We start from the raw sequence: 21,384 nt of genomic DNA, 5'->3' as shown, positions 1-21,384 counted from the left end.
GTGGCTCGCAGGGAAGAGGCACGTAATGAATGCCCTGTGGGAGTCGTCCACTTCCATTGTAATTCCTGGCCGGCCTCAGCTGGGCCTGGAAGGGCTGAGGGATGCACCAGCGTTGCAGGGTTTTGAGGCTTAGTTGTCATAAAACGCTTTGATGGCCTCCGAGTAAAGGGGCTGCAGAAGTCGACGTATCTGTAGTGTTGGAGGGGTCCCCCTCATGGGAGTGGCTTATCCTAAAGCAAAGAGATCAGCTAGAGACGGAAGGCCCTAGGAGTCTCAGCTAACCCAGCCATCCCAGTTAACAAATGGCTAGCAGTAGGCACTATGCGTGGGAGGAAATCCCGCAGCGGGATAAACAGAAGCCGGGTATAACTGGTGTCCCCAGGAAAACGGGCATGAATCCTGCCGAACACGAACCCCTTTCTCCTGGCACTTCTTGCTGATCAGCGAGCGCTGGGTGCCAGCTAGAGCAGCCTGGCCATGCATTGAATTGCACTGATTGCCAAGTGCCACTCACCTTTCTGTGCTCTGGTTCACAGATACCAGCCTCCGCTTTCAGCCTTGTTACAAAGGACGGCCGGCCTGTTGGCTGTGACATGGAGGTTCCCGACTCGGGCCTAGAGCTGCAGTGCACCCTGGCTCCTGACTGCAGTTTCGGCTGGTCCTGGCGAGTCAAGCATGGTCAGCTGGAGAACAGACCGTGAGGCCGAAGTGCGGGATTGCAGAGGCCCACAGTCATTTGGTGCTTGAGACAAAACTGTAGCTATTGACATTTCCTATTGAACTAGGATTCGGGTTCGGCTTTTCACAGCTTTAGTGCGCCAGCTCCTTGCTGCTTGGCCTGGATCCGGCCTTTAGAGGGGTGCTGCCCTCACAGGGCACTCTAGAGCGATGGCTGCAGCAGAGAGGACCAGGAGTGCGCTGCCGGGCATCTGCCCTTTCCAGGAGAGTGCCGGAAACACCGAGTGCTCAGAGCAAATGTGGAAGGGAGCCAGGGATTTAGAGTGTAGTAGGGTGGCTGCTGCCACCTCCTACCCCTGCAGACAACTCCTTTCTTGGTGGAGGAAAAATTCTGTTTCCAGAGGTTTTGAATGGCCTAAAGATTAGAATGGCTGGGAGAATAGAGCCCTGCAAATCCACGGGTATCTGCAGCCGCAGCTGTCAGTGTGCGTAGCCGAGGCTCGTTTGTGCAGCTATGGCTGCAGATGCAAGTTTTGCATCTAGAACCCTGCAGACTTAGCTAGCTGCGCTCTCTCCGCGGGTACCCGCAGCTCCCTCGTGGATACGGATACAAACTTTGTATCTGCACAGGGGTCTAAACGTAGCCGCTGTGACTGGGGGAGTGTGAGGTTCTGATCCTTGCATTCCGCTTCCCTTCCCTGCAGCAACTGGCTTTTGTAATCACCTGCGCCACTCCCAGGAGCCAGTCCCCCCCCCCCCCCCCATCCTCCCAGGGTAACCGCATTTACCATCCCGAGTGCTCTGCCAGGAAGCACAGCTCAGCCGCCCCATTTTACTGATCTGACAAGTGCACCCTCGGGATGCAGGCCAGAGCTGGGCCTAGCCCCCTGGTTCCTGACCCGGGCCAGTGAGGGAGCAGAGGGCGGGAGGCAGCAATACTTACGTCACAGCCACACACTGACAGCTGCTGCTTACAATGCTGTGCTTGTTGGAGGACCAAGAGAAAGTCCTGCCCAGGAGAAGACAGGAACCAGAGTCCCCACTGCCAATGAATGTTCTGCAGCAGACTAAGCATTAGAATTCCTGGACTCTGTGGAAAGAGGGTCGAACCCCAGCGCTACTAAGCCGGCCTGTCGGGCGGGTAGCAGAACGGCCTTGTGCACCTTACGGCTTCTGAAAACAAGAGTCACGCAGATTCCGTGAAAATGAAAAGTTCGGTTCCCATGGCACTTCTGGGAGTGCCGTGTGTTTGCTAGCCACACACTGCTAGACCCCAGAGCTGCCTGCGTTGCAGCTGGCAAGAGACGTGTTCTCTGCAAGTCTCAGGAGTAGCCGTGTTAGTCTGTAGCTGTGAAAACAGCCAGGAGTCCAGTGGCACTGCAAAGAACAGATTGATTTGGGCATAAGGGTTTGTGGGTAAAAGCGCGTCTCTGATGCACCTTGCGTGCCCAGATCAATCTGTTCATCTCTGCGGTGCCACAGGACTCCACGTGGTTTATACTCTTGTTGAAGTATCGTAGGATTGAACGAACACTGAAATACGCGGCTCTTTGTGTGTCAAGTTCCACTCGCATCGTGGAGTTAGGCCAAGCTATTGCCAGCACATTGTCGTTCTGGTTTCTGAGGGGAGATCCTACATCATGTGGCCAGTTTCTCCTCCGTAACTTTGCTCTTTTTGTTAACCTGTTGGTGTCAAACTCAAACACTAGAGGGAAAAGCAGCAGCCCTCAGGGTGTGGAGAGCTACTGCTCTCTGCATTTTACTTCTAGCATTAATGCTGCCCACCTGAAGGGTGAGTAAAAGTGCGGATGTCAGCCCTCCTGCACTTGTCACTCTAGCATTAGCCAGCATCTCTGCTCATGTATCTCATCCCCCTGACGGCCTCTGGTAGCCTCATACCACTGTGATCCGACTTCTATGGGACAAGTGCCCTGCCCAGCCTCAGCCATCTCTGCCTGGCAGGAACAGGGCTGCCTCTCCGTGCTGGTACCAGGAGCCCCTCATCTTTCCCGTCTGTCTCTCTCTGTTAGCAGACTCCCTCTGGGGCCTGGGCTACCAGGCTTCTCAATCAGATTAGCCTGCACCGTGAGATGGCTTTCCAGGGCTGGCCCTAGTCCTGTTGCCAGTGACAGTGTGGGATCTGGTTAACTGGCCGGCCTCCCCGTCGGACTGCAGGGTGGAACCAGCTGCTCTCAACACGCCTGCAGGCGCTGGCTAAGAACGTGTTGCTTGCCGTGGGGCTGGGCACGGCCAGAGAAGAGCCGCTGCCTGGGGACTAGCAGACCAAGTAACAGTGGTGGCATTCGCTGCTCCCTCCTGCCTGGTGGCTGCGGAGGCAGGGCCCTGGCTTCCGGAGGGCCGGGAACCTTGCTGTCCTTGGAAGACATTTCACAAAACCGACTTTTAAAATCCAGAAATGCAGGTGCAGGGGGCCCTGCCCATGGAAAGAATAAAGCTTTGTCACACCAGCGCCTGTGGCCGCGCGGAGCTGTCTGTGGGGCACGGGGCTGCTGCAGGATGGCAGCTGACCCAGGAGGAGCGGCTGGAAAGCCTGCCCCTCCCGCTAGTGGCCAGGAGAGCAATACACCAGGGAGGTCCCTGGGAGAGGAAAGTGGGCCTCTCGCTGCCAACCCCCCGTTTAACCCTACAACCCCTGGGTTCATCTCTGCTCCAGCCCTCGCCTGGGTCCCAGCCTCATGAAGCTTTTGTTTACTGCTCCTCGGTGAATGACGACATCCTCCTGTGGGAGGGGTCCACAGTGAGGGCCCAGGGCGGGGGGAGGAGGGGAACCGAGGCTGGGTGTCTGGAACTGGCATCCCAAGGAGGTGCTTGAGATGTTTGAAAGGAGGCTAGACTAGCCCCTGCGCTGTGGGGACAGGCCCTCTGGCAGGCTAGGTGCAAGGGGAACCCATGCAGCCCTTCTGAGTGTCGCCTGCCGCACAATCTGCGTCGTTTGCAGCCTCTCTGCCCAGAGCCCCCCGCGAGACCTGGGTATTTGCTCTGCTCTGGGCTGCAGGGAACAGCCGGCCCAGGGCACCAAGGCCGAGATTCCAACCAGCATGTGGCTTTTGTAGCTGCACTGGCCTCCCCAGGCATGTGAGATGTGAATGGGGCAGGCACGCCAGAGGGAGATCTACCCCCCACCTGTGTTCACAAGGATACCTGGGCCCTCCCTCCAGCTGCTGTGGGACAGTGGCTGTTGCTGGCAGGCCTGGGGGCGGGGGGGTGAAGGCCTATCTGCAGCACGGTGCAGGTGCAGTCCAGTGGGTGGGGCTTACCCGTTACTAGGGCTTCACCGATCCAGTTCCTCCACTCTCAGCGGCCGGCTACGTCTGTCTGCACTCCAGTCCCACTTCCTGCTCGCAGTGGAGACGCCCCTGGGCGAGGGCGTTGGCCTTGCACTATGCTTTGTGGCTGGCTGGGGGGGGAGCTGAGGTTTGGATCACAGGAGCGGTTAGAAGTGCTTGGGTGTATCAGCCCCTGGCTTGTGGAGGTGCCAGGAACTGGCAGAAAGGGAAACTCCTGCAGCGTCGATGAGCTGGGAGCATAACGTGGCTGCTTCGAGCCTGCGCTGAGCAAGTGCCAAGCAGCGAAGATGCAGCTTATAACCCACCTGTCCAACTGTGTGGCCTGTGAGTGGGTGCAGGCTCCGGTCGTAGAGCCAGCATGCTGGGGGCTGGACAGCTCAAAGCACACCCTTGGCCTCCGGGCCGGGCTGCGAGAGGGCGTCCGGGCAGCACCCCATGCTCCTGAGCACTGGTGGGGCTGAGAGCCGGTTCTGAGCAGCCAGCAACTGGCTAGGGCAGCCCCCTGATGCAGTCTGATGTCTGGGGCTTGCTGTGTTCCTTGTTCAGGCCAGCAGAGGCAAGAAGCTGTTTGCCGGCACCTGCCCCTGGTCTTGCAGCGTGCTCAGCCCTAGCTACGGCTTGTCTGGATTTGGTCTGCTGCTGAAACCACCCGCCTTCCTCTCCCCCCGCCCCCCTGTTGGCATTAGGTGTCTTACGTGAACCCGTGCGTGCAGGGGCCAGCCTGCCCGGCTCCGAGCGCTCAATACACGGGCTGGTGGCTTATGTGCCGTGTTAGAGGGGCTGGTGACCCAGAGCAAGGCCCAGAGATTGCACCTGAAACCAAAAGGGGGCCTGATCCCGTCCCATGGCTTGACCCACGGGCCAGTTCCCTGGGCACCCATCCAAGGCAGGCTGCAGCCATGCTGGCGTTTCCCATCCATTTTGTACAACCCTCCAGGCACTTTGGGGGGGTCTGTGGCTGCTGCTGGAAACAGCACCTGGAGCCCTGGCTCTGTGCTGAACCAATGCAATGGCCACGATGGGCCGGAGCCGGGGCAACAGAGCGCTGAGCCAGAGAGGTTCCACGTCTTGCGCCTGTGAGGGCCGGGCCCGTCCACTGCTGTGCAAGCAGCAAACCCAGCACCGGGCTGTGGCCGAGCGTGAACGCGGGCGCCTTGGCCGACACATGGCCACTGGCCTGTGCTACAGCTAGGCTGGCAGCTCTGTTCCTGCTGTACGGCTGGGCTTGGGCCCTAGGAGTGAAGGGACTGCCTGGGTCACTGGGGTAAGGCCCGGTCCCAGGCACCGCTCACAGCTTCCCAGACTACCTGCGTCGCGCAGCCTGAGCCCGGGGGAGGGAAAAGCTGCTTGGGGCGGGCGGGGGCTGCCCCTTTCCAAAGGGTTTGGATCGGTTTTGATGCCTAAAGGCGAACACCCTGCCCGAGACGCCACCGCGGTCGTGCCGGCCTTTGCCTCAGGGCGTCCGTGGGGGCTGCAGTGGCTCAATTCCAAGGGTGCCGCTGCATGAGCCATTGCCCCTTTCTGGCCACGCAGCCCACGGCTGGGTGCAGCCCCGTGGGCAGAGGGGAGGCAGGGCTCTGCTGTGGGAGCTGCGTGGCAGCCATGGTCGTCACACAGGCATGGGGTGGCGCGTCACTGTAGCAGTGGAAGGTTGTTATCCCGACAGAGCGGAGAAAGTGCCACTGGCCAAGCCGGAGCTGGGGGGCAACGACAAGGGAGCAGGCCAGGAGCTGTGGCCCTTCGGGGCCACTCGCACACGGGCTGGCACTAGGCCCTGCAGGGGTGCCCAGAGGAATGGCCTGGCCCTGCGCGGCGCCAAGGGCTCTCCCCTTCTGGTGCTCGGGGCAAGGACCGGGGGGCCGGGCCGCCCCAGCCCTAAGGGCTGAAGTGGACGAACCGCTCCAAGGAGCCAGTGGCTCCCCTGGTAACTGCCGATCTTGCCTTCCCAGGAACGTGCCCCCTGCCCTGCTGAGCCGCCGGCTACTCTGCAGAGCTACCGTGAGCTCCCGCCCTGGCCTGGGGCTGCTGCTGGCCGCTGCCTCGCTCGCTGGAGAGACGAGGGGGACGAGACGCTTCCCTGGCGGCCGAGGGAGGGAGGGGTTGAGCGTTCACAGAGCTCTGGGCTGCGAGCGCGCAAGTCTGGCTGCCGCCTCTCCCCTCTGGGGCCGGACCTGGCTGCCGACCGGCGCGCTCCAAGGGCAGGGAGCCATGTGCCCCAGGCTGGGCGGTAGCTGGAGGGGGTAGGACCAGTTCTGGGCTGGAGTAACAGGTCTCACTGCCAGGATATAAAAATACTGTATAGAAAGTAGCAGGGCCGCTGTCTTACAAGTCTTGCTTCAAGGCATAGTATAAGTTATACATTCACCCCCCCGCCGCCCCCCCGTGCCGTGTGAGTGCAGCTGGCATTGTGCCTTTTTCTTACAGCCGGAAGCGAGCAGGGCCCGGGCGACAGGGCAGCTGCCCGCCTGAATTGGGGGGCCGCGCACTGGGGGCTGCTGCGCTCTGGGGGCCGCGCCCTCGGGCCGGTGCAGCGGGGAGCGTGTGCGCCGAGGGCGCTGGGATTGCCCAGAGCCACGGGCAAGGGTCCCCCCCAGGCAGGCGCCCCCTCACTCCTCCGCCTGCTGGGCCCTGCCGGGCGAGGCCCCCGAGCCGCTGGTGGGGAAGGGGTGACACCGTGTGGCGGCTGGCGGAATGGCGACAGCACCCGGTGGGACGGCCCGTTCCCGCCTGCAGCGCAGCGAGGAGAAAGCCAGATTTAAAAAGCCGCCCGTGGGGACGGGGACGGGGGCAGGAGGAGCATCTAGGTGCCTGTACAAGGCCAAGCCCCTCAGGGAGGGGGCTGGCTGCTCGCGCGGGTCCCCCTGCCAAGCCCCAGGCTTTGTGCTCCCGCAGCAGCCCTCTCCCCCCAGCTCGCCCTGGCTCTGCCTGGCAGGTCCCTGCAGCTCCCGCCGAGGGCAGGGCAGGGGCTGGGGGCAGCCCTAGTGCAGCAGGGAAGGGGCCCGGCCACCAGGCTGCAGCCTGTGGACTGTGACCTCGGCCCCACAGCAGCTGCAGGGCGGGCATGTGGGCAGAGCTGTGCTCCGGCCAGCCTGGGGGGCAGAGGGCCAGGGAGCTGCCACGTGCCCCACGTTCCCCTCCCCCACAGCCAAGGCATTGGCCGCTGGTCTTGCTCCCTGGCAGCAGGGCCGTGGCCGGCGTGGCAGCCCTGGGCCGGGCCCCCAGGTACGTGGCCGATCTGGGGGGCTGAGCAGTTAAGCGGCTGGAGCAGCAGTCCTCCCGTTGGTGCAGGTCCTTGGCCCAGGCCCCTCAGCGTCTCCTCCCGGTCGGGCGGCGCCGCTCACAGCGAGAGGTCAGAGGTCACCTGGAGGGTCTGGCCGGCGGGTCGTTTCTTCACGCTGCAGCGGCCGGTGTCGCCGCGCCGGTACGGCTGGTTCCGCAGGCCTGTGGCCAGAGAACACGGGGGTCGGACCGGAGCCTGGCGCCGGGGGGCGACCGGCTCACGCCTCTGGTGCCACCCCCCCGACATGCAGGCTGCGGGGGGGGGGGGGGGAGACTGTCCCGTCGGACCACACGGGAGGGAGGCGAAACACCACCAGCTGGGGATACGGCGTCCTACTGCAACAGGCCTCGCCGGGGCCTCTGCCAGCCCTGCACGGAGCAGGCCCCAGGCTCCGGCGCGCGAGCCCCAGGCGGGGCCGAAGCAGTGAGGGCAGGAACGAGACGACAGCCGCGAAGCCCCTGCCCGGCACTGGAGAGTGTCCTGCCGCCCCAAGCGAGCCCGGCTCTGGGGGGACGGGCTGAGCCCCAGCAGGTACATGCACAGAACCCCCCCCCCATGCTTGCGCTGCAGCGCCGGCTCCCCGCACCCGGGCCCCCAGCGCCCCAGGCAGGTTACCTAGAGCCGAGAGCTACAGGGGGCTCTCCTCATTCACGCTGGCCTCGCACAAGAGCCGGGACGAGCGCTTGCCTGTCCGGGCTGTGAACGGAGCCGTCTTGAGCACTGCGCAGAGCGATCCCGAGAGGCAGCGGGGGGGAGAGCAGCGGAAGGAGGTGAGGCCGAGAGTGGCGCAGAGAGAGCAAGGTGCACCTGGAGCCGGAGCGAGGCTCTAGAGCACGGTTCCCCACCGCGGCCCAGGCGCCGCATGGCTGCAGCCCCCCGTGGGCTAACGGCTGCCCGGCCAGTATAGCTGTGCCCACCCCTGGGGCTCTGCTCCTGCCCTCTGCAGGGGGGTCTCTGGGTGGGGGCGCTGTGGGTCTCAGCCTGCAGCCCAACTAACATGTGACAACCAGGTGGCGAGGTGCCGGTAGAGGGCCACGGGGGGGTCTTGAACCTGCCCCCTCCCAGCTGCTCGGGAGGTCAACTCAGCCCAGGCCAGGGAGACCCGGGGGGCTGGAGAGCCAGGGGTGCTGTGGAAAGGTGACAGCCGAGCCCCCAGGCTGACTGCAGCCGCCAGGCAGGAATGTTCAGTCCCAGCACGGGCCTGGCCGCTCTGCCCAGTGACACACCCGGCGACCGGGGCCTTTCTCGGGGCAACGCCAGAGCTGGGAGCAGACCCTGGGCCTCGTGCCTGCCACTCCCTGCTCCAGCCAGGGACCACGCTCCCCACGGCTACGCAGCCCCCTGGCCCTCTGCGGTGCCCCCTCGCCCTGAGCCCCGGGGCTTGGCTGCTGCCCGCTGGGCCGGGGGAAAGCAGAGCGGGTGCCTGGGCAGGCGAGGCCGGAGCCCGGCCCAGGGATGGGCCGCAGCGATGCTGTGCACCACCCGGCCAAGCGTGGAGGTTAGTGGTCACGTGACAGACAACACGTCACATGACAGGCAGAGCCCAAAGAAAATTTGACAGACCAGTGGGCTCTTCCTGGGGCCCCCCCGGCCACGCCCCTTTGGCCAGAGGTTCACTCCTGTGCCTGGGAGAGCCGGCTGGCCTGCGCCCCCTTACCTGAAATAATGTCCTCAATGGCCCCATCGCCGCCCTCGTAGATGAGAGGCTCCTTCACCAGCTGCCTCTTCTTCAGCTCGGCGATCATGTCCATGGGCGGGCGCTTGGCCTTGTGGACGGGGGACTGGCAGCCCCCGAGAGGAGACGTTAGTGCCTGGCCCTGGGCAGAATCGCTTCACCCACCGCAGAACAGCAGCCGGCAGCCGCGGCCCAGCCCACGTGGCAGGCAGGGCGCTTGCTGGGGGGCGGGAGCTGACATGCAGCTGGCACCAACACCCTGTCTCGTGGGAAAGGCTCCCAGGCTCCTGCGCCAGCCCACAGGCCCAGGTCCAGCTCGTACCTTTGGCTCCTGCTTGGCGGGGGAATTGGACTCTGCTTCTTTGGCAGCTGCTTCCTCCTTCTTCCACGTCTCGATGTCCTGCTCCGCTTTCTTGGGAGGGGAGGGGAGGGGCACTGGTTACGCAGGCTGGGCACCCTGCCCCGGGCAGCCCCCTCGTGGGACCCAGCGGCCGCACTCACAGCCTGGCTGGGACTGGCCCTGAGCTCGCCTGGGCAGTGGCCCTGCTGGTCTCTGCTGGCAGGGGCGAGACCCAGGGGGATCCCGGGGCTGCTGCCACCCTCCGGAGCGTCGCCCCCAGCCCGCGGGCAGCAAGACCCGGCCCGGCCCCGGGCTCCGTTACCTTGTAGGCTTTGATGAAGCGCATGAACACAGGGAAGAACATGGTGGGGGGGCTGGTCTTGGGGTTCTCCCCGAAGTACTCCACAGCTGACTCGTAGGCCTCCTGCCGGTAGGCGAGAGCCGTTAGTGCCGCCCCGCCCGGCCAGGGAGCCCTGCCACCTCCCCGCAGCCAGCTGGAGTCAGCTTCTCTAATGCCTCCTCCCCCACTTCGCCCAGCCCCTTCCAAGCAGGAGCCGGCTCCAGAGGCAGAATAGCCCCAGAAACCGCCTGTCACGTTACTTTGAAGGGGAGCAGCCAGGATCACTGCTGCACCCATGGGGGAGGGGGGTGTTTGCCCCAAAAGTGTATACACAGGGGGCCATGTGAGGTGTCAGACAAAGCCTACGCTCTACTGCTGGTGTATGTGCTATTCATGTACTTGTAGGGGGTCTGTATGTGGAGTTATAATGATGGACTCTGTTGATGTTTGAAGATTCTCTGTCTGAAGCAGAGCAACGAGCAAGGAAAGCTCAGCCTATGGCTCTGCTAATTAGCAAGGAGACAATGAATCTCTAGGTGCCAATACACATCTCAGGAATGTGACTGATACCTAAGGGCTACCAGCATGGGACACAGGGATAGGCCACGGACCAGGTGACCTGCTGCAGCCAAGAAGATGCTAGGAGAGGTATATAAGTGCCATGTGGCACCCTCCATCTTGGTCTTCAGCTCAGCCCTTGATCCCAGAGGCAGCCTTGCAGGGAATCCCGGGCCGCAAAGAACTGTGGACCCATCCTGACATAGGATATACACCAATGACTTCTAAGCCAACAGCTATAACATCTCTGCTTCGAGCCTGCATCGAGAACTGGGAGATTCGATGCATGTAATGTATTATCTTTTAACACGCTTTTCTTTCTTTTAGTAATAAACCCTTAGGTTTTAGATTCTAAAGGACTGGCTCAGCATGATCTTGTGGATGAGATCCAGAGCGTACATTGACCTGGGAACTGTGGCTGGTTTCTTGGGACCGGAGAACCCGTTCGGGGTAGGTGAGATTGGGTTCTAAAACCCCTCACCTGTGTGTTAGGCCCGGGGCTGTTTGGGGCATGGATAGAGCTGGGGTGTCAGACGGGTTTGCTCGTGAGGCGTCTGGCTGGCCAGACAGGCAGCTGAAGCGCTCTGTGGAGCTGGTTTGTGGCCTATTTGGGAAGGTCTCCAGTCAGGGGCAGTAAGGAGCCCTGAGCGGGCACCCTCAGCTGTGCCCAGACCCGGCCCAGTCCGTCACAGTGGTGTATTCGGCAGGATCCACAGATCTTGGTCAACGGAGCTTTGGGTCAGGACCCCGCGCTGTCTACATTTGGGTTTTGGTGCTGACAGTTTGGTTGGTTAAAGAGCCGCTGCAATGAGTCAGCACCAGTAGGAAAGTCTGAACAGAGAGGCTCGGAAGGGTTTGTGCTCAGAGGGAGGCACTGACTTTAGGAAGAGCGCTACTAAGCAGCAGCTGACATCTTTGCTACGGCAGAAGGACCAGTGGGCAAGAGAGCGGCTCCACCCGATGCCGAGGATGCTGTTGCAGAAGAAATTAGAAAGCAGTAGGCATTGAAGAAAATGGAGCTGGAACAGGAGAGGGCCCTGGCCGAGATACGTGGAAAGGAAAAGGAAGCGGACCACACACGGCGAATGGAAGAGCTGAGGAAGGAGCTCCAGATACTTAGGCACCACAACAGGTACAGCAACCTGAGAACCCACCCCCACTTGCCAACAAGAGTTGGGAAAGGATCTGTCCCTTATACCAGGAGAACGAGGATATTGAGGAGTTTTTGGCCACCTTTGAACGTATTTGCAGCGTGAACCAGATCCCCTGACCAGCGCATGCCCGTCCTGATGGCCAGACTGACTGGCAAGGCCAGGGAGGTATTTAATGACCTGGGGGAGGAAGAAGCTTTAGACTACAGGCGGTTTGAAGACTCTGCACTGAAACGGGTCAGGGTTACCCCCGAATCTCACCGGGTTAAAGTTAGGAACTTTCAAATGTCCAGTGATTGTACCTGTGTGGAGAGCGCTCACAAGCACATGGGCTTTGTTAAAAAGTGGGTTACGGGGCCTAAAGCAAAGGGGAGCTATGAGAAAATGCTGGATTTGATCACATTGGAGCAGTTTCTGAATGTGCTGCCTGAGCAGGTCAGGGCGGCTGTGTGTGATCGGGAGCCTGAGTCGGTCCTACGGGCTGCGGAGTTTGCAGACGCCCATGCCCAGAACAGGGCGCGGGACGGGCACAGACCCCTTGGGGAGATGCAGCACCTTTTGCCACAGTTTAGATGAAGGGAGGGGTTCGGGAGCAGACTCAGCCCTGAATCTAACAAGGGAGCTCAGAGAAGCCCCGAAGACAGGAGTGCTCACCCCTCGGATAAGCAGGCCAAATGTGGCAGATCTGGCCATGTAAGGCCTGAGTGTCCAGACATAAAGAGCAGCCGGAGGCCAGCAGCTCCTGGCCGTTCCATAAGCAGCAACTCTATGACGCCACCCTGAGTCCAGTTGTGAGCACTGCAGTGGCAAACGTTAACCCAGTAACCTACGGTGGTGTGGGGGAAGGCACTGAGCTCACCCAGCATGTCGGGATTGAGGCGTGGAAGGGCAGCGAACAGTTCATGGGGGAGGCGAAGGTCAATGGGGTCGAATGTAGGGGCTGGCGAGACCCTGGCTCTGATATCACAACAGTTAAGGGGCACCGGTGTGATGTAGTGGGGGGTATCTTGCTGGTTGCTATGCTGGGCGGTGGGTTGTGAGTGACCCCCACTGGCTGCTGGCTGCAGCACGGCCCAGCAGGGCCGGGGAAGAGTCATTATGCAAGGGGGCTTCCAACCTGTCTGACGAGTTATCTCCGAGGGAGTAGAACAATGGGAAGAAGGGGAGTGGAGCCCTGGCTGGGGGCAGGGCTGGAAGAGAGTGGGTTAGTTTCTGTCTGGGAGCATGGAAGAGACAGCCTAGGCAACGGGCTGGAATTTAGGGGCCCAGTCTCCCCCATCTCAAGGGGGGGCTGAGGCATCGTAGGCCTGCCCTGGAACCAGATTACATCTGGGCTGGGCTGTATCCCGGGGAAGCAATAAACTCCCTCTGTTCTACTGGCTGGTGGAGTCTGTCCGTGCCATTACGGGGGCGCAGGAGATGGGAGAACCCCAATGCGCCGTCACACCTAGTGAAACCGGAAGACGTGTTGCCTGGGGAGTGTGTGACATTAATGGCCTTGTCTGAGTACTCGCTGAGCCTGCCAGTGGTTAAAGTCCATCTCGAGTGGGGGGGTTTAGGGGGCAGGTGTTGATGGCTGTCCAGGATTTGATCCCAGCTGAGGTCTTGGTGGGGAATAACATAGTGGGTGTGCCGCACCGGGAGAATGCGGTAACCAGGTGAGTGAAAGAAGCTGTCACAGTCACCAGCTGTGTGCCTGGTGGTAGGTGAGGTTGGGTTCTATAACCCCTCGCCCGGGGCTGTTGGGGCACAGATAGAGCTGGGGTGTCAGAGCGGTTTTGCTCGTGAGGCTTGTGGCTGGCCAGGCTGGCAGCTGCAGCGCTCGGTGCTCCAGTCAGGGACAGTAAGGAGCCCCGAATTTGAGCAATTCGCCCTGAGCAGACGCCCTCAGCTGCACTCAAACCCGGCCTGGTTTGTCACACCCCACCTGCATCCTTTCCAGCACCACCGGCGGGCACCCGCCTCCCAACCAGGCCAAGAGCGACCCCGCCCCCGGCCTGCGGAGACCCGACCCCTGGGCACCCTCAGCCTAGCCCCCCGCCCACCCCCCAGCCTGCAGAGACCCACTGACCTGGGCACCCTCAGCCCAGCCCTCCCCCCACCCCCGAGCCTGCAGAGACCCACCCCCCTGGACACCCTCAGCCCAGCCCTCCCCCCACCCCCCAGCTTGCAGAGACCCACCCCCCTGGACACCCTCAGCCCAGCCCTCCCCCCACTCCCCAGCCTGCAGAGACCCACTGACCTGGGCCGTCTTGCTGTCCGTCTGCAGCTTCTCCATCACCTCGGTGTTGGCCTTGAGGAAGTCCTTGAGCACCTGGCTGTCGTCCTGCCGCATGAACTCCTTGCGGGTCAGCTCCATGCCCCGCTGCAGGGCCCTCATGTCCTGCACCGCGCTGTCCAGGGACACTGGGCGGGCAGGGGAGAATGGCGAGTGAATGGGGATCGGGGCCTGCTCCCTGCAACTTCCCCAGGGCTCGGCCTGGCCTGCCTGGGGCGCCCTGCACCCGGCCGCATGCTACCTGTGCCCGCCTTGTCCAGGAAGTGCAGCTCCGTGTGGAAACCCGTCAGCCCGGGGTACTTCTCCGCGACCACCCGCACGATGTAGTGCAGCAGCGTCTGCCGCCGGTCCGTCGACTTCATCTCCAGCAGCTGCGGGGCACAGTCAGGCTGGGCTGTGCCCGGGTATTCGCGCCCAGCGCCCCCCCCACACACCCCGGTCCCAGCGCCCCCCCCAGCACCCCACCGCACACACCCCGGTCCCAGCGCCCCCCCAGCACTCCCTACACACACACCCTGGTCCCAGCACCCACCTCTTCACCCCCAGAGCCCACCCCCGACTCCAGCACCCCCCAGCATCCACACCCAGCCACCATCTGCCTCCCTACCCCTCAGTGCCTACATCTGTACCCCCCATATTCCCCCACCCCCCAGTGTCCACAACCAGCCATCACTGTCTGCCCCCCCCCACACACTGCTGGATTTCCTCGCTGGGGGGGCCAGACCTCAAGCTGCCAGCTTCCCCCCACCCCACGGCATGGGAGCTTGGGGTTCTCCCCACAGTACTCCACAACCTGCTGCTTGGACCCCCCACGACCAGCCACAGCAGGTGCCACCTGGGGGCCAAGCCCCCACCTACCGCGTCGAGGCTCTGCAGCCGGAAGCCGTAGGCCGCCCCGCGCTTGCTGCTGTTCGTGTAGTTCCCGAAGGCCAGGACAATCTGCGGAGAGACAGCCGGTAGCGAGTGCCGGCAGCGCAGCCAGACCATGGCTCCCACGGCAGCCAGTGGGGGCCCCCAGTGGGGACCGGCCTGTCCTCGGGGCAGATGTCCCGCACCCTGGGCTGGCAGCCCGACACCAGGCAACTGGCCGCAGGACGGGCTGGGGGAGGCTTCTACCAAATTAGACTCTGCGCCCAGCCCAGCCCCTCCCCAACCCAGCCAGCCCCCCAGCCCTGGGCTCCCCAGCCCCAGCCCCCCAACCCAGCCAGCCCCCCAGCCCTGGACTCCCCAGCCCCAGCCCCCCAACCCAGCCAGCCCCCCAGCCCTGGGCTCCTCAGCCCCAGCCCCCCAACCCAGCCAGCCCCCCAGCCCTGGGCTCCCCAGCCCCAGCCCCCCAACCCAGCCAGCCCCCCAGCCCTGGGCTCCCCAGCCCCAGCCCCCCAACCCAGCCAGCCCCCCAGCCCTGGGCTCCCCAGCCCCAGCCCCCCAGCCCTGGGCTCCCCAGCCCAGCCAGCCCGCACCCCAGCGAGCCCATCCCGCTGCCCAGCCCCCTCCGTCTACCCACCCAGCTCAGCCTGAGCTTGTGCCCCCTGCCCCAGTCCCTCCTCCTCTAGTCCAGCCCAGGCCCCTCACCTCCAGGATCTGGCGGAGCTTGGTGGAAGACTTGAGGGAGATGGAGGCGGCGATGAGGGCGTTGAATTGCTGCAGGCAGGGAGAGGTGGGTGAGACGCCCCCCCTGGACTGGCCCAGCCTGGCGCAGACGGGCTCCTGCTCCCCGCACACCGGCCCCCCGGCCAGCACGAGCCCCCCATGCAGGCCCCACCCAAGAGTCTCCGAGCCCCAGGCATCCCAACCAGGGGCCCCCACACCACCCGGGGCTGGGCCCCTACCCCAGCCCAAGACCAGCATCCCCGCCCTGAGCGCACCACGACACCCATCCCAGCGCACCCAGGCAGCCCCAGACCCGCTCGTCCAAAGGCCCCGGCCCCAGCCCCCGGTCCTGGGCCCTCCCAGCCCCCTGCTTTGCTGGGCCAGCCCGGAGGCGAGCGGCCCCCAGTGCACGTGACGGCTCAGGAACTAGCGGGAGATGCCCCAGGGCCCACTGGGCAGACCAAGCCAGATCCCCGGAGAGCAAACGCCCCCCTTCCCCACCCTGCCTTTCCCTGGGGCCCGCTGGCTCCTCCGTCCCCAAGGCCCCACGAGGCCCGGAGGAGACACAGGGGGCGCGGGAGGGCCTGGGGCGGCCCCTACCGGCATGAGGAGCTGGGCGGTGTCGCTGAAGTTGCCCAGGAAGGTCATGATGCTCATGCGCTCGGCCAGGCGCGGGATCCGGCTGAACTGGAGCATGAAGGCGTCCTCGTCCGACAGCTCCTCCGGCGGCCGCTGCTCCTTCTCGTACTTGCGGATCAGCGTCAGCTCGTACTCCGTGGGCACGAAGCGCTGCAGCAGCTCCAGGAAATCCAGGCTCAGGCCCTGCAAGTCGTACCTGGGGGCCAAACGGGCCAGGGCACCGAATCTAAGGGGCGCCTCCTGCTGGGTCCAGGGCCCCGCTGCGTCCCTTCCTCCTTGGCTTCCTGGCAACCTTCCCCCCAGCAACAGCTCCCTGCTTCGCAGCCCGCCCTCCTGCCGCTCGCCCCCCCTCTGCCCTGGACCCCCCCGATCCTCCGCTCCAAACCAGCCTCAGCCAGCAGTGCCAGATCCCACCCCTGCCTGGGCTCCCAGCACCGGGTCCTGGACACAAGGCCGACAACCTCAGTTCTGCAGAGCCCTGGGCCCCTTCCCCCTCTCCCCTCCCCAGGGGAATCCCTGCCCCGGCCCCTCCTCCCACCGCCCCGCCAGCCAGGCTCTGCCCTCGCCCCCCCCCACTCCCCAGCCCCCGGCCAGGGACCCACGTCTGGATGGCCTTGCAGATGCCCTCGGTGCTGAGGCTGCTCTTGCGGAGTGTGATGGCCAGGTTCTTGGCGCGGTTGGACTCCATCAGCGTCACCTTGCTCGGGGCCTTCGGAGCAGCCTTGGCCTTCCGGGCACTGATGTCCAGGCTGGGGCCCTGCGCCTTCGTCTTGAACTGCTCCTCGAAGTCACTCATGTCCAGCTCCTGCGGGAGGGGCGCGACAGAATGCAGCTGACAGCTGGCGGGCGCGTGGGCGGGGAGCCGTCACCGGGGCTGGGCTGCAGCCAGTGACCGGGCAAAGCTCCCGGCGCTGAGAGCCCCTCTCCAGGGTGCTGAACGGCTCCGTCCAGCCCCCCGGGCAGGCAGATCTTCCAGCCGTGTCTGACAGCCGGGGCGGGCTGCACCCAGGGCTTGTGCACCAGCCGTCGGGCAGGTGCCAGGAAGAGGGCCTGGGCCAGGCAGCCTCACCTGAAGGACCTTCTCGTCGTTGAGCTCGTGGAAGATGGTCCCGTTGATCTGGCTGGGTTTCAGGGCCACCCAGTTGAAGATGGGCATTCGGAACTTGGTCTGGATCGGCTGCTTGATCCTGACGGCTGGAACGGAGAGCGGTGTGGGCCTGGCAGCACAGAGCCCGCCCGGGCCCCAGGACCACCGGGACCTGGCAGCTTCTCCAGCCCCCCGGCAAAGCTGGGGCGGCTTCCTCATGCTGCCGCCGGCCCAGTGCACCATGGGTGATCTTTGCACCCAGCCGGCAGGCAGCCAGGTACCGGGCTAGGCAGCCAGGGCCCCGGCGGGAATAACCAGGTACCGGGCAAGGCGGCCAGGGCCCCGGCAGGAATAACCAGGTACCGGGCGAGGCGGCCAGGGCCCCGGCGGGAATAACCAGGTACCGGGCGAGGCGGCCAGGGCCCCGGCAGGAATAACCAGGTACCGGGCGAGGCGGCCAGGGCCCCGGCGGGAATAACCAGGTACCGGGCGAGGCGGCCAGGGCCCCGGTGGGAATAACCAGGTACCGGGCGAGGCGGCCAGGGCCCCAGTGGGAATAACCAGGTACCGGGCGAGGCGGCCAGGGCCCCGGCGGGAATAACCAGGTACCGGGCGAGGCGGCCAGGGCCCCGGCGGGAATAACCAGGTACCGGGCGAGGCGGCCAGGGCCCCGGCGGGAATAACCAGGTACCGGGCGAGGCGGCCAGGGTCCCGGTGGGAATAACCAGGTACCGGGCGAGGCGGCCAGGGCCCCGGCGGGAATAACCAGGTACCGGGCGAGGCGGCCAGGGCCCCGGCGGGAATAACCAGGTACCGGGCGAGGCGGCCAGGGTCCCGGCGGGAATAACCAGGTACCGGGCGAGGCGGCCAGGGTCCCGGCGGGAATAACCAGGTACCGGGCGAGGCGGCCAGGGCCCCGGCGGGAATAACCAGGTACCGGGCGAGGCGGCCAGGGCCCCGGCGGGAATAACCAGGTACCGGGCGAGGCGGCCAGGGCCCCGGCGGGAATAACCAGGTACCGGGCGAGGCGGCCAGGGTCCCGGCGGGAATAACCAGGTACCGGGCGAGGCGGCCAGGGCCCCGGCGGGAATAACCAGGTACCGGGCGAGGCGGCCAGGGCCCCGGCGGGAATAACCAGGTACCGGGCGAGGCGGCCAGAGCCCCGGCGGGAATAACCAGGTACCGGGCGAGGCGGCCAGGGCCCCGGCGGGAATAACCAGGTACCGGGCTAGGCAGCCAGGGCCCCAGTGGGAATAACCAGGTACCGGGCTAGGCAGCCAGGGCCCCAGTGGGAATAACCAGGTACCGGGCGAGGCGGCCAGGGCTCCGGCGGGAAAGGCCAGGGGCAGGCTCCTGGGTGTGACGGACCGATGGCCTGACCCAAGTGGATTTCCCGGCCACCCCGAGGCTGTCTGAGGCCGAGGGCACACGAACGGGGACGTCCCTTGCCCAGGGTGAGCGATGCTGGCCCAGCGATGCCTGCCCTGTGGATCACCAGGGGCCCGGCTCCCCACAGCTCTCCGCCCCTCGGCCCAGCGCTGTGCTCTGGCTCCCACCAGCACACGCCCTCCAGCACCGACTCCGCTGTGTCCCAGGACTCACCTGAACTGGCCGCTGTGCTCGGGCCACCGTCCCCTCCAGCCGGCATGCCCAGTGGTGGGGGCGGAGGGGGAGGGGGGACCGGACCACCCCCCCCCACCAGGGGAGGTGGTGGTGGGATCCCGCCCATTGGAAGGGGCGGGGCAGGAGGAGGGGCATCACTCGCAGGAAGGGGCGGGGCTGGAGGGGGTGTGGGTGGGGCTTGCTGCTGGGAAGGCGGGTTGGCAGAGCCGGCGTCTTCACCGTGGGGCGGCAGCGGGGGCGGCGGAGGAATCGTCTGGGCGGCAGCCGGGGGCGGCAGTGGGGGGCAAGTGGAAGGAGATGGGAAATCTGCAAGGAAAGCCGGAGAAATGTCACCCCCCCGCCAGCAATGGAGAGACCAGCTCAGGGGCAGGGGGCTGGCCCAGCTTGGCCACTGACCTCTGGCAAGGCAGTGCCCCACTCCGGGCCTCAGTTTCCCCATTTGCACCATGGTGCTGACCCTCCTTCGCAAAGTGCTTTGGGGCCCCCAGAGGGAGGGGCAGGGGCAGTGCTGGTGCCTGTCTGGGGCCCGGCCCCAAGGCCCGTGTGCACCGTCAGACGAACACGCCCTGGAGGCGTGTGGGGTGGGACATGGCGACCCGGCGTTCGGTCTGACCCCAGGGCAGGCTCCAGCCCCAGGGTGTCCGTGGGAGCCCCCCGCCCCCCCCAAGGTACCTGTGCTGGTAGCGGTGGAGGCTTCTCTGGTAACCATGGGGACTGCTGTGGTCTCCATGACAACAGGGACAATCTCGATGGCAACGTCTCCCTCCGGCCCACGCAGGATCCGGACGAGCCCCTTTTCCTCCAGCTCCGCCAGCTTCTGCTCCAAGGCCGAGGGACGGGCGCCCGCCGGCCTGTGCGGCTCCGGCGGGGGCGGGGGCGGGGAGGAGCCGGCGCGGCTGCCGGCCTCGCTGAGCTGCTCCTGGGCAGACACAGGCAGCGCGTCGGTGCAGGGCCCCCAGGCCGAGGGGCCCGACCCCCTGGAGCCGGCCGGGCCGCGGGAATCATCACGCCTGGGCAGCCCCTCGGCACCGGCTGCCGCCCACAGGCCCGCAGGGGGGCTGCTTGGGAAGGAGGCAGCGGCCTCCCGCCCCCGCGAGTTCTCAGTGCGGGAACATCCCCCGAGCACCCCATGCCCAGAACCAGCTCCCTGCCCCCCCCCCGCCCCACCGCCCCACCCCCGCGAGTTCTCAGTGCGGGAACATCCCCCGAGCACCCCATGCCCAGAACCAGCTCCCTGCCCCCCCCCCGCCCCACCGCCCCGCCCCCGCGAGTTCTCAGTGCGGGAACATCCCCCGAGCACCCCATGCCCAGAACCAGCTCCCTGCCCCCCCCCCGCCCCACCGCCCCGCCCCCGCGAGTTCTCAGTGCGGGAACATCCCCCGAGCACCCCATGCCCAGAACCAGCTCCCTGCCCCCACCCCGGCCGTCCCACCGCCCCACCCCCGCGAGTTCTCAGTGCGGGAACGTCCCCCGAGCACCCCATGCCCAGAACCAGCTCCCTGCCCCCACCCCGGCCGCCCCACCCCACCCCCGCGAGTTCTCAGTGCGGGAACATCCCCCAAGCACCCCATGCCCAGAACCAGCTCCCTGCCCCCACCCCGGCCGCCCCACCCCACCCCCGCGAGTTCTCAGTGCGGGAACATCCCCCGAGCACCCCATGCCCAGAACCAGCTCCCTGCCCCCACCCCGGCCGCCCCACCCCACCCCCGCGAGTTCTCAGTGCGGGAACATCCCCCAAGCACCCCATGCCCAGAACCAGCTCCCTGCCCCCACCCCGGCCGCCCCACCCCTGCGAGTTCTCAGTGCGGGAACATCCCCCGAGCACCCCATGCCCAGAACCAGCTCCCTGCCCCCACCCCGGCCGCCCCACCCCACCCCTGCGAGTTCTCAGTGCGGGAACATCCCCCGAGCACCCCATGCCCAGAACCAGCTCCCTGCCCCCCCCCGCCCCACCGCCCCGCCCCCGCGAGTTCTCAGTGCGGGAACATCCCCCGAGCACCCCATGCCCAGAACCAGCTCCCTGCCCCCACCCCGCCCGCCCCACCCCTGCGAGTTCTCAGTGCGGGAACATCCCCCGAGCACCCCATGCCCAGAACCAGCTCCCTGCCCCCCCCCGCCCCACCGCCCCGCCCCCGCGAGTTCTCAGTGCGGGAACATCCCCCAAGCACCCCATGCCCAGAACCAGCTCCCTGCCCCCCCCCGCCCCACCACCCCACCCCTGCGAGTTCTCAGTGCGGGAACGTCCCCCGAGCACCCCATGCCCAGAACCAGCTCCCTGCCCCCCCCCGCCCCACCACCCCACCCCCGCGAGTTCTCAGTGCGGGAACGTCCCCCGAGCACCCCATGCCCAGAACCAGCTCCCTGCCCCCCCCCCCGCCCGCCCCACCGCCCCACCCCCGTGAGTTCTCAGTGCGGGAACATCCCCCGAGCACCCCATGCCCAGAACCAGCTCCCTGCCCCCCCCCCCGCCCCACCGCCCCGCCCCCGCGAGTTCACAGTGAGGGAACGTCCCCCGAGCACCCCATGCCCAGAACCAGCTCCCTGCCCCCCCCCGCCCCACCGCCCCACCCCCGCGAGTTCTCAGTGCGGGAACGTCCCCCGAGCACCCCATGCCCAGAACCAGCTCCCTGCCCCCCCCCCGCCCGCCCCACCGCCCCACCCCCGTGAGTTCTCAGTGCGGGAACATCCCCCGAGCACCCCATGCCCAGAACCAGCTCCCTGCCCCCCCCCCCACCCGCCCCACCCCCGCAAGTTCACAGTGAGGGAACATCCCCCGAGCACCCCATGCCCAGAACCAGCTCCCTGCCCCCACCCCGCCCCACCGCCCCGCCCCCGCG

The 21,384-nt window shown here is 65.7% G+C and overlaps 2 protein-coding genes across 5 annotated transcripts in view; one reads left to right on the top strand and one right to left on the bottom strand.

The window, feature by feature from the left end:
• MAP3K14 (mitogen-activated protein kinase kinase kinase 14) overlaps positions 1 to 7,430 on the top strand; it is a 32,651-nt gene extending 25,221 nt beyond the window's left edge. For all 4 annotated transcript variants that reach the window (XM_075911474.1, XM_075911475.1, XM_006111835.4 and 1 more), the window contains one exon: positions 537 to 7,430. In XM_075911474.1, the coding sequence (XP_075767589.1) occupies positions 537 to 701 (165 nt within the window). In that variant the 3' untranslated portion in view covers positions 702 to 7,430. The remainder of the gene's footprint in view (positions 1 to 536) is intronic.
• Positions 7,292 to 21,384, bottom strand: part of FMNL1 (formin like 1) — a 50,652-nt gene continuing 36,559 nt past the window's right edge. The window contains 13 exon segments of the mRNA XM_075911473.1: positions 7,292 to 7,427; positions 8,924 to 9,047; positions 9,264 to 9,353; positions 9,604 to 9,705; positions 13,573 to 13,736; positions 13,850 to 13,979; positions 14,467 to 14,547; positions 15,181 to 15,249; positions 15,799 to 16,033; positions 16,440 to 16,642; positions 16,907 to 17,031; positions 18,527 to 18,853; positions 19,220 to 19,466. Coding sequence (XP_075767588.1) covers positions 7,324 to 7,427; positions 8,924 to 9,047; positions 9,264 to 9,353; positions 9,604 to 9,705; positions 13,573 to 13,736; positions 13,850 to 13,979; positions 14,467 to 14,547; positions 15,181 to 15,249; positions 15,799 to 16,033; positions 16,440 to 16,642; positions 16,907 to 17,031; positions 18,527 to 18,853; positions 19,220 to 19,466 — 2,001 coding nt within the window. The 3' untranslated portion in view covers positions 7,292 to 7,323.

Source organism: Pelodiscus sinensis, chromosome 29 (assembly GCF_049634645.1).
Source record: "Pelodiscus sinensis isolate JC-2024 chromosome 29, ASM4963464v1, whole genome shotgun sequence".
Lineage (NCBI taxonomy): Eukaryota > Metazoa > Chordata > Testudines > Trionychidae > Pelodiscus > Pelodiscus sinensis.
The sequence above is the reverse complement of the archived record's forward strand: the minus strand, read 5'-3'. Positions and strand labels throughout refer to the sequence as shown.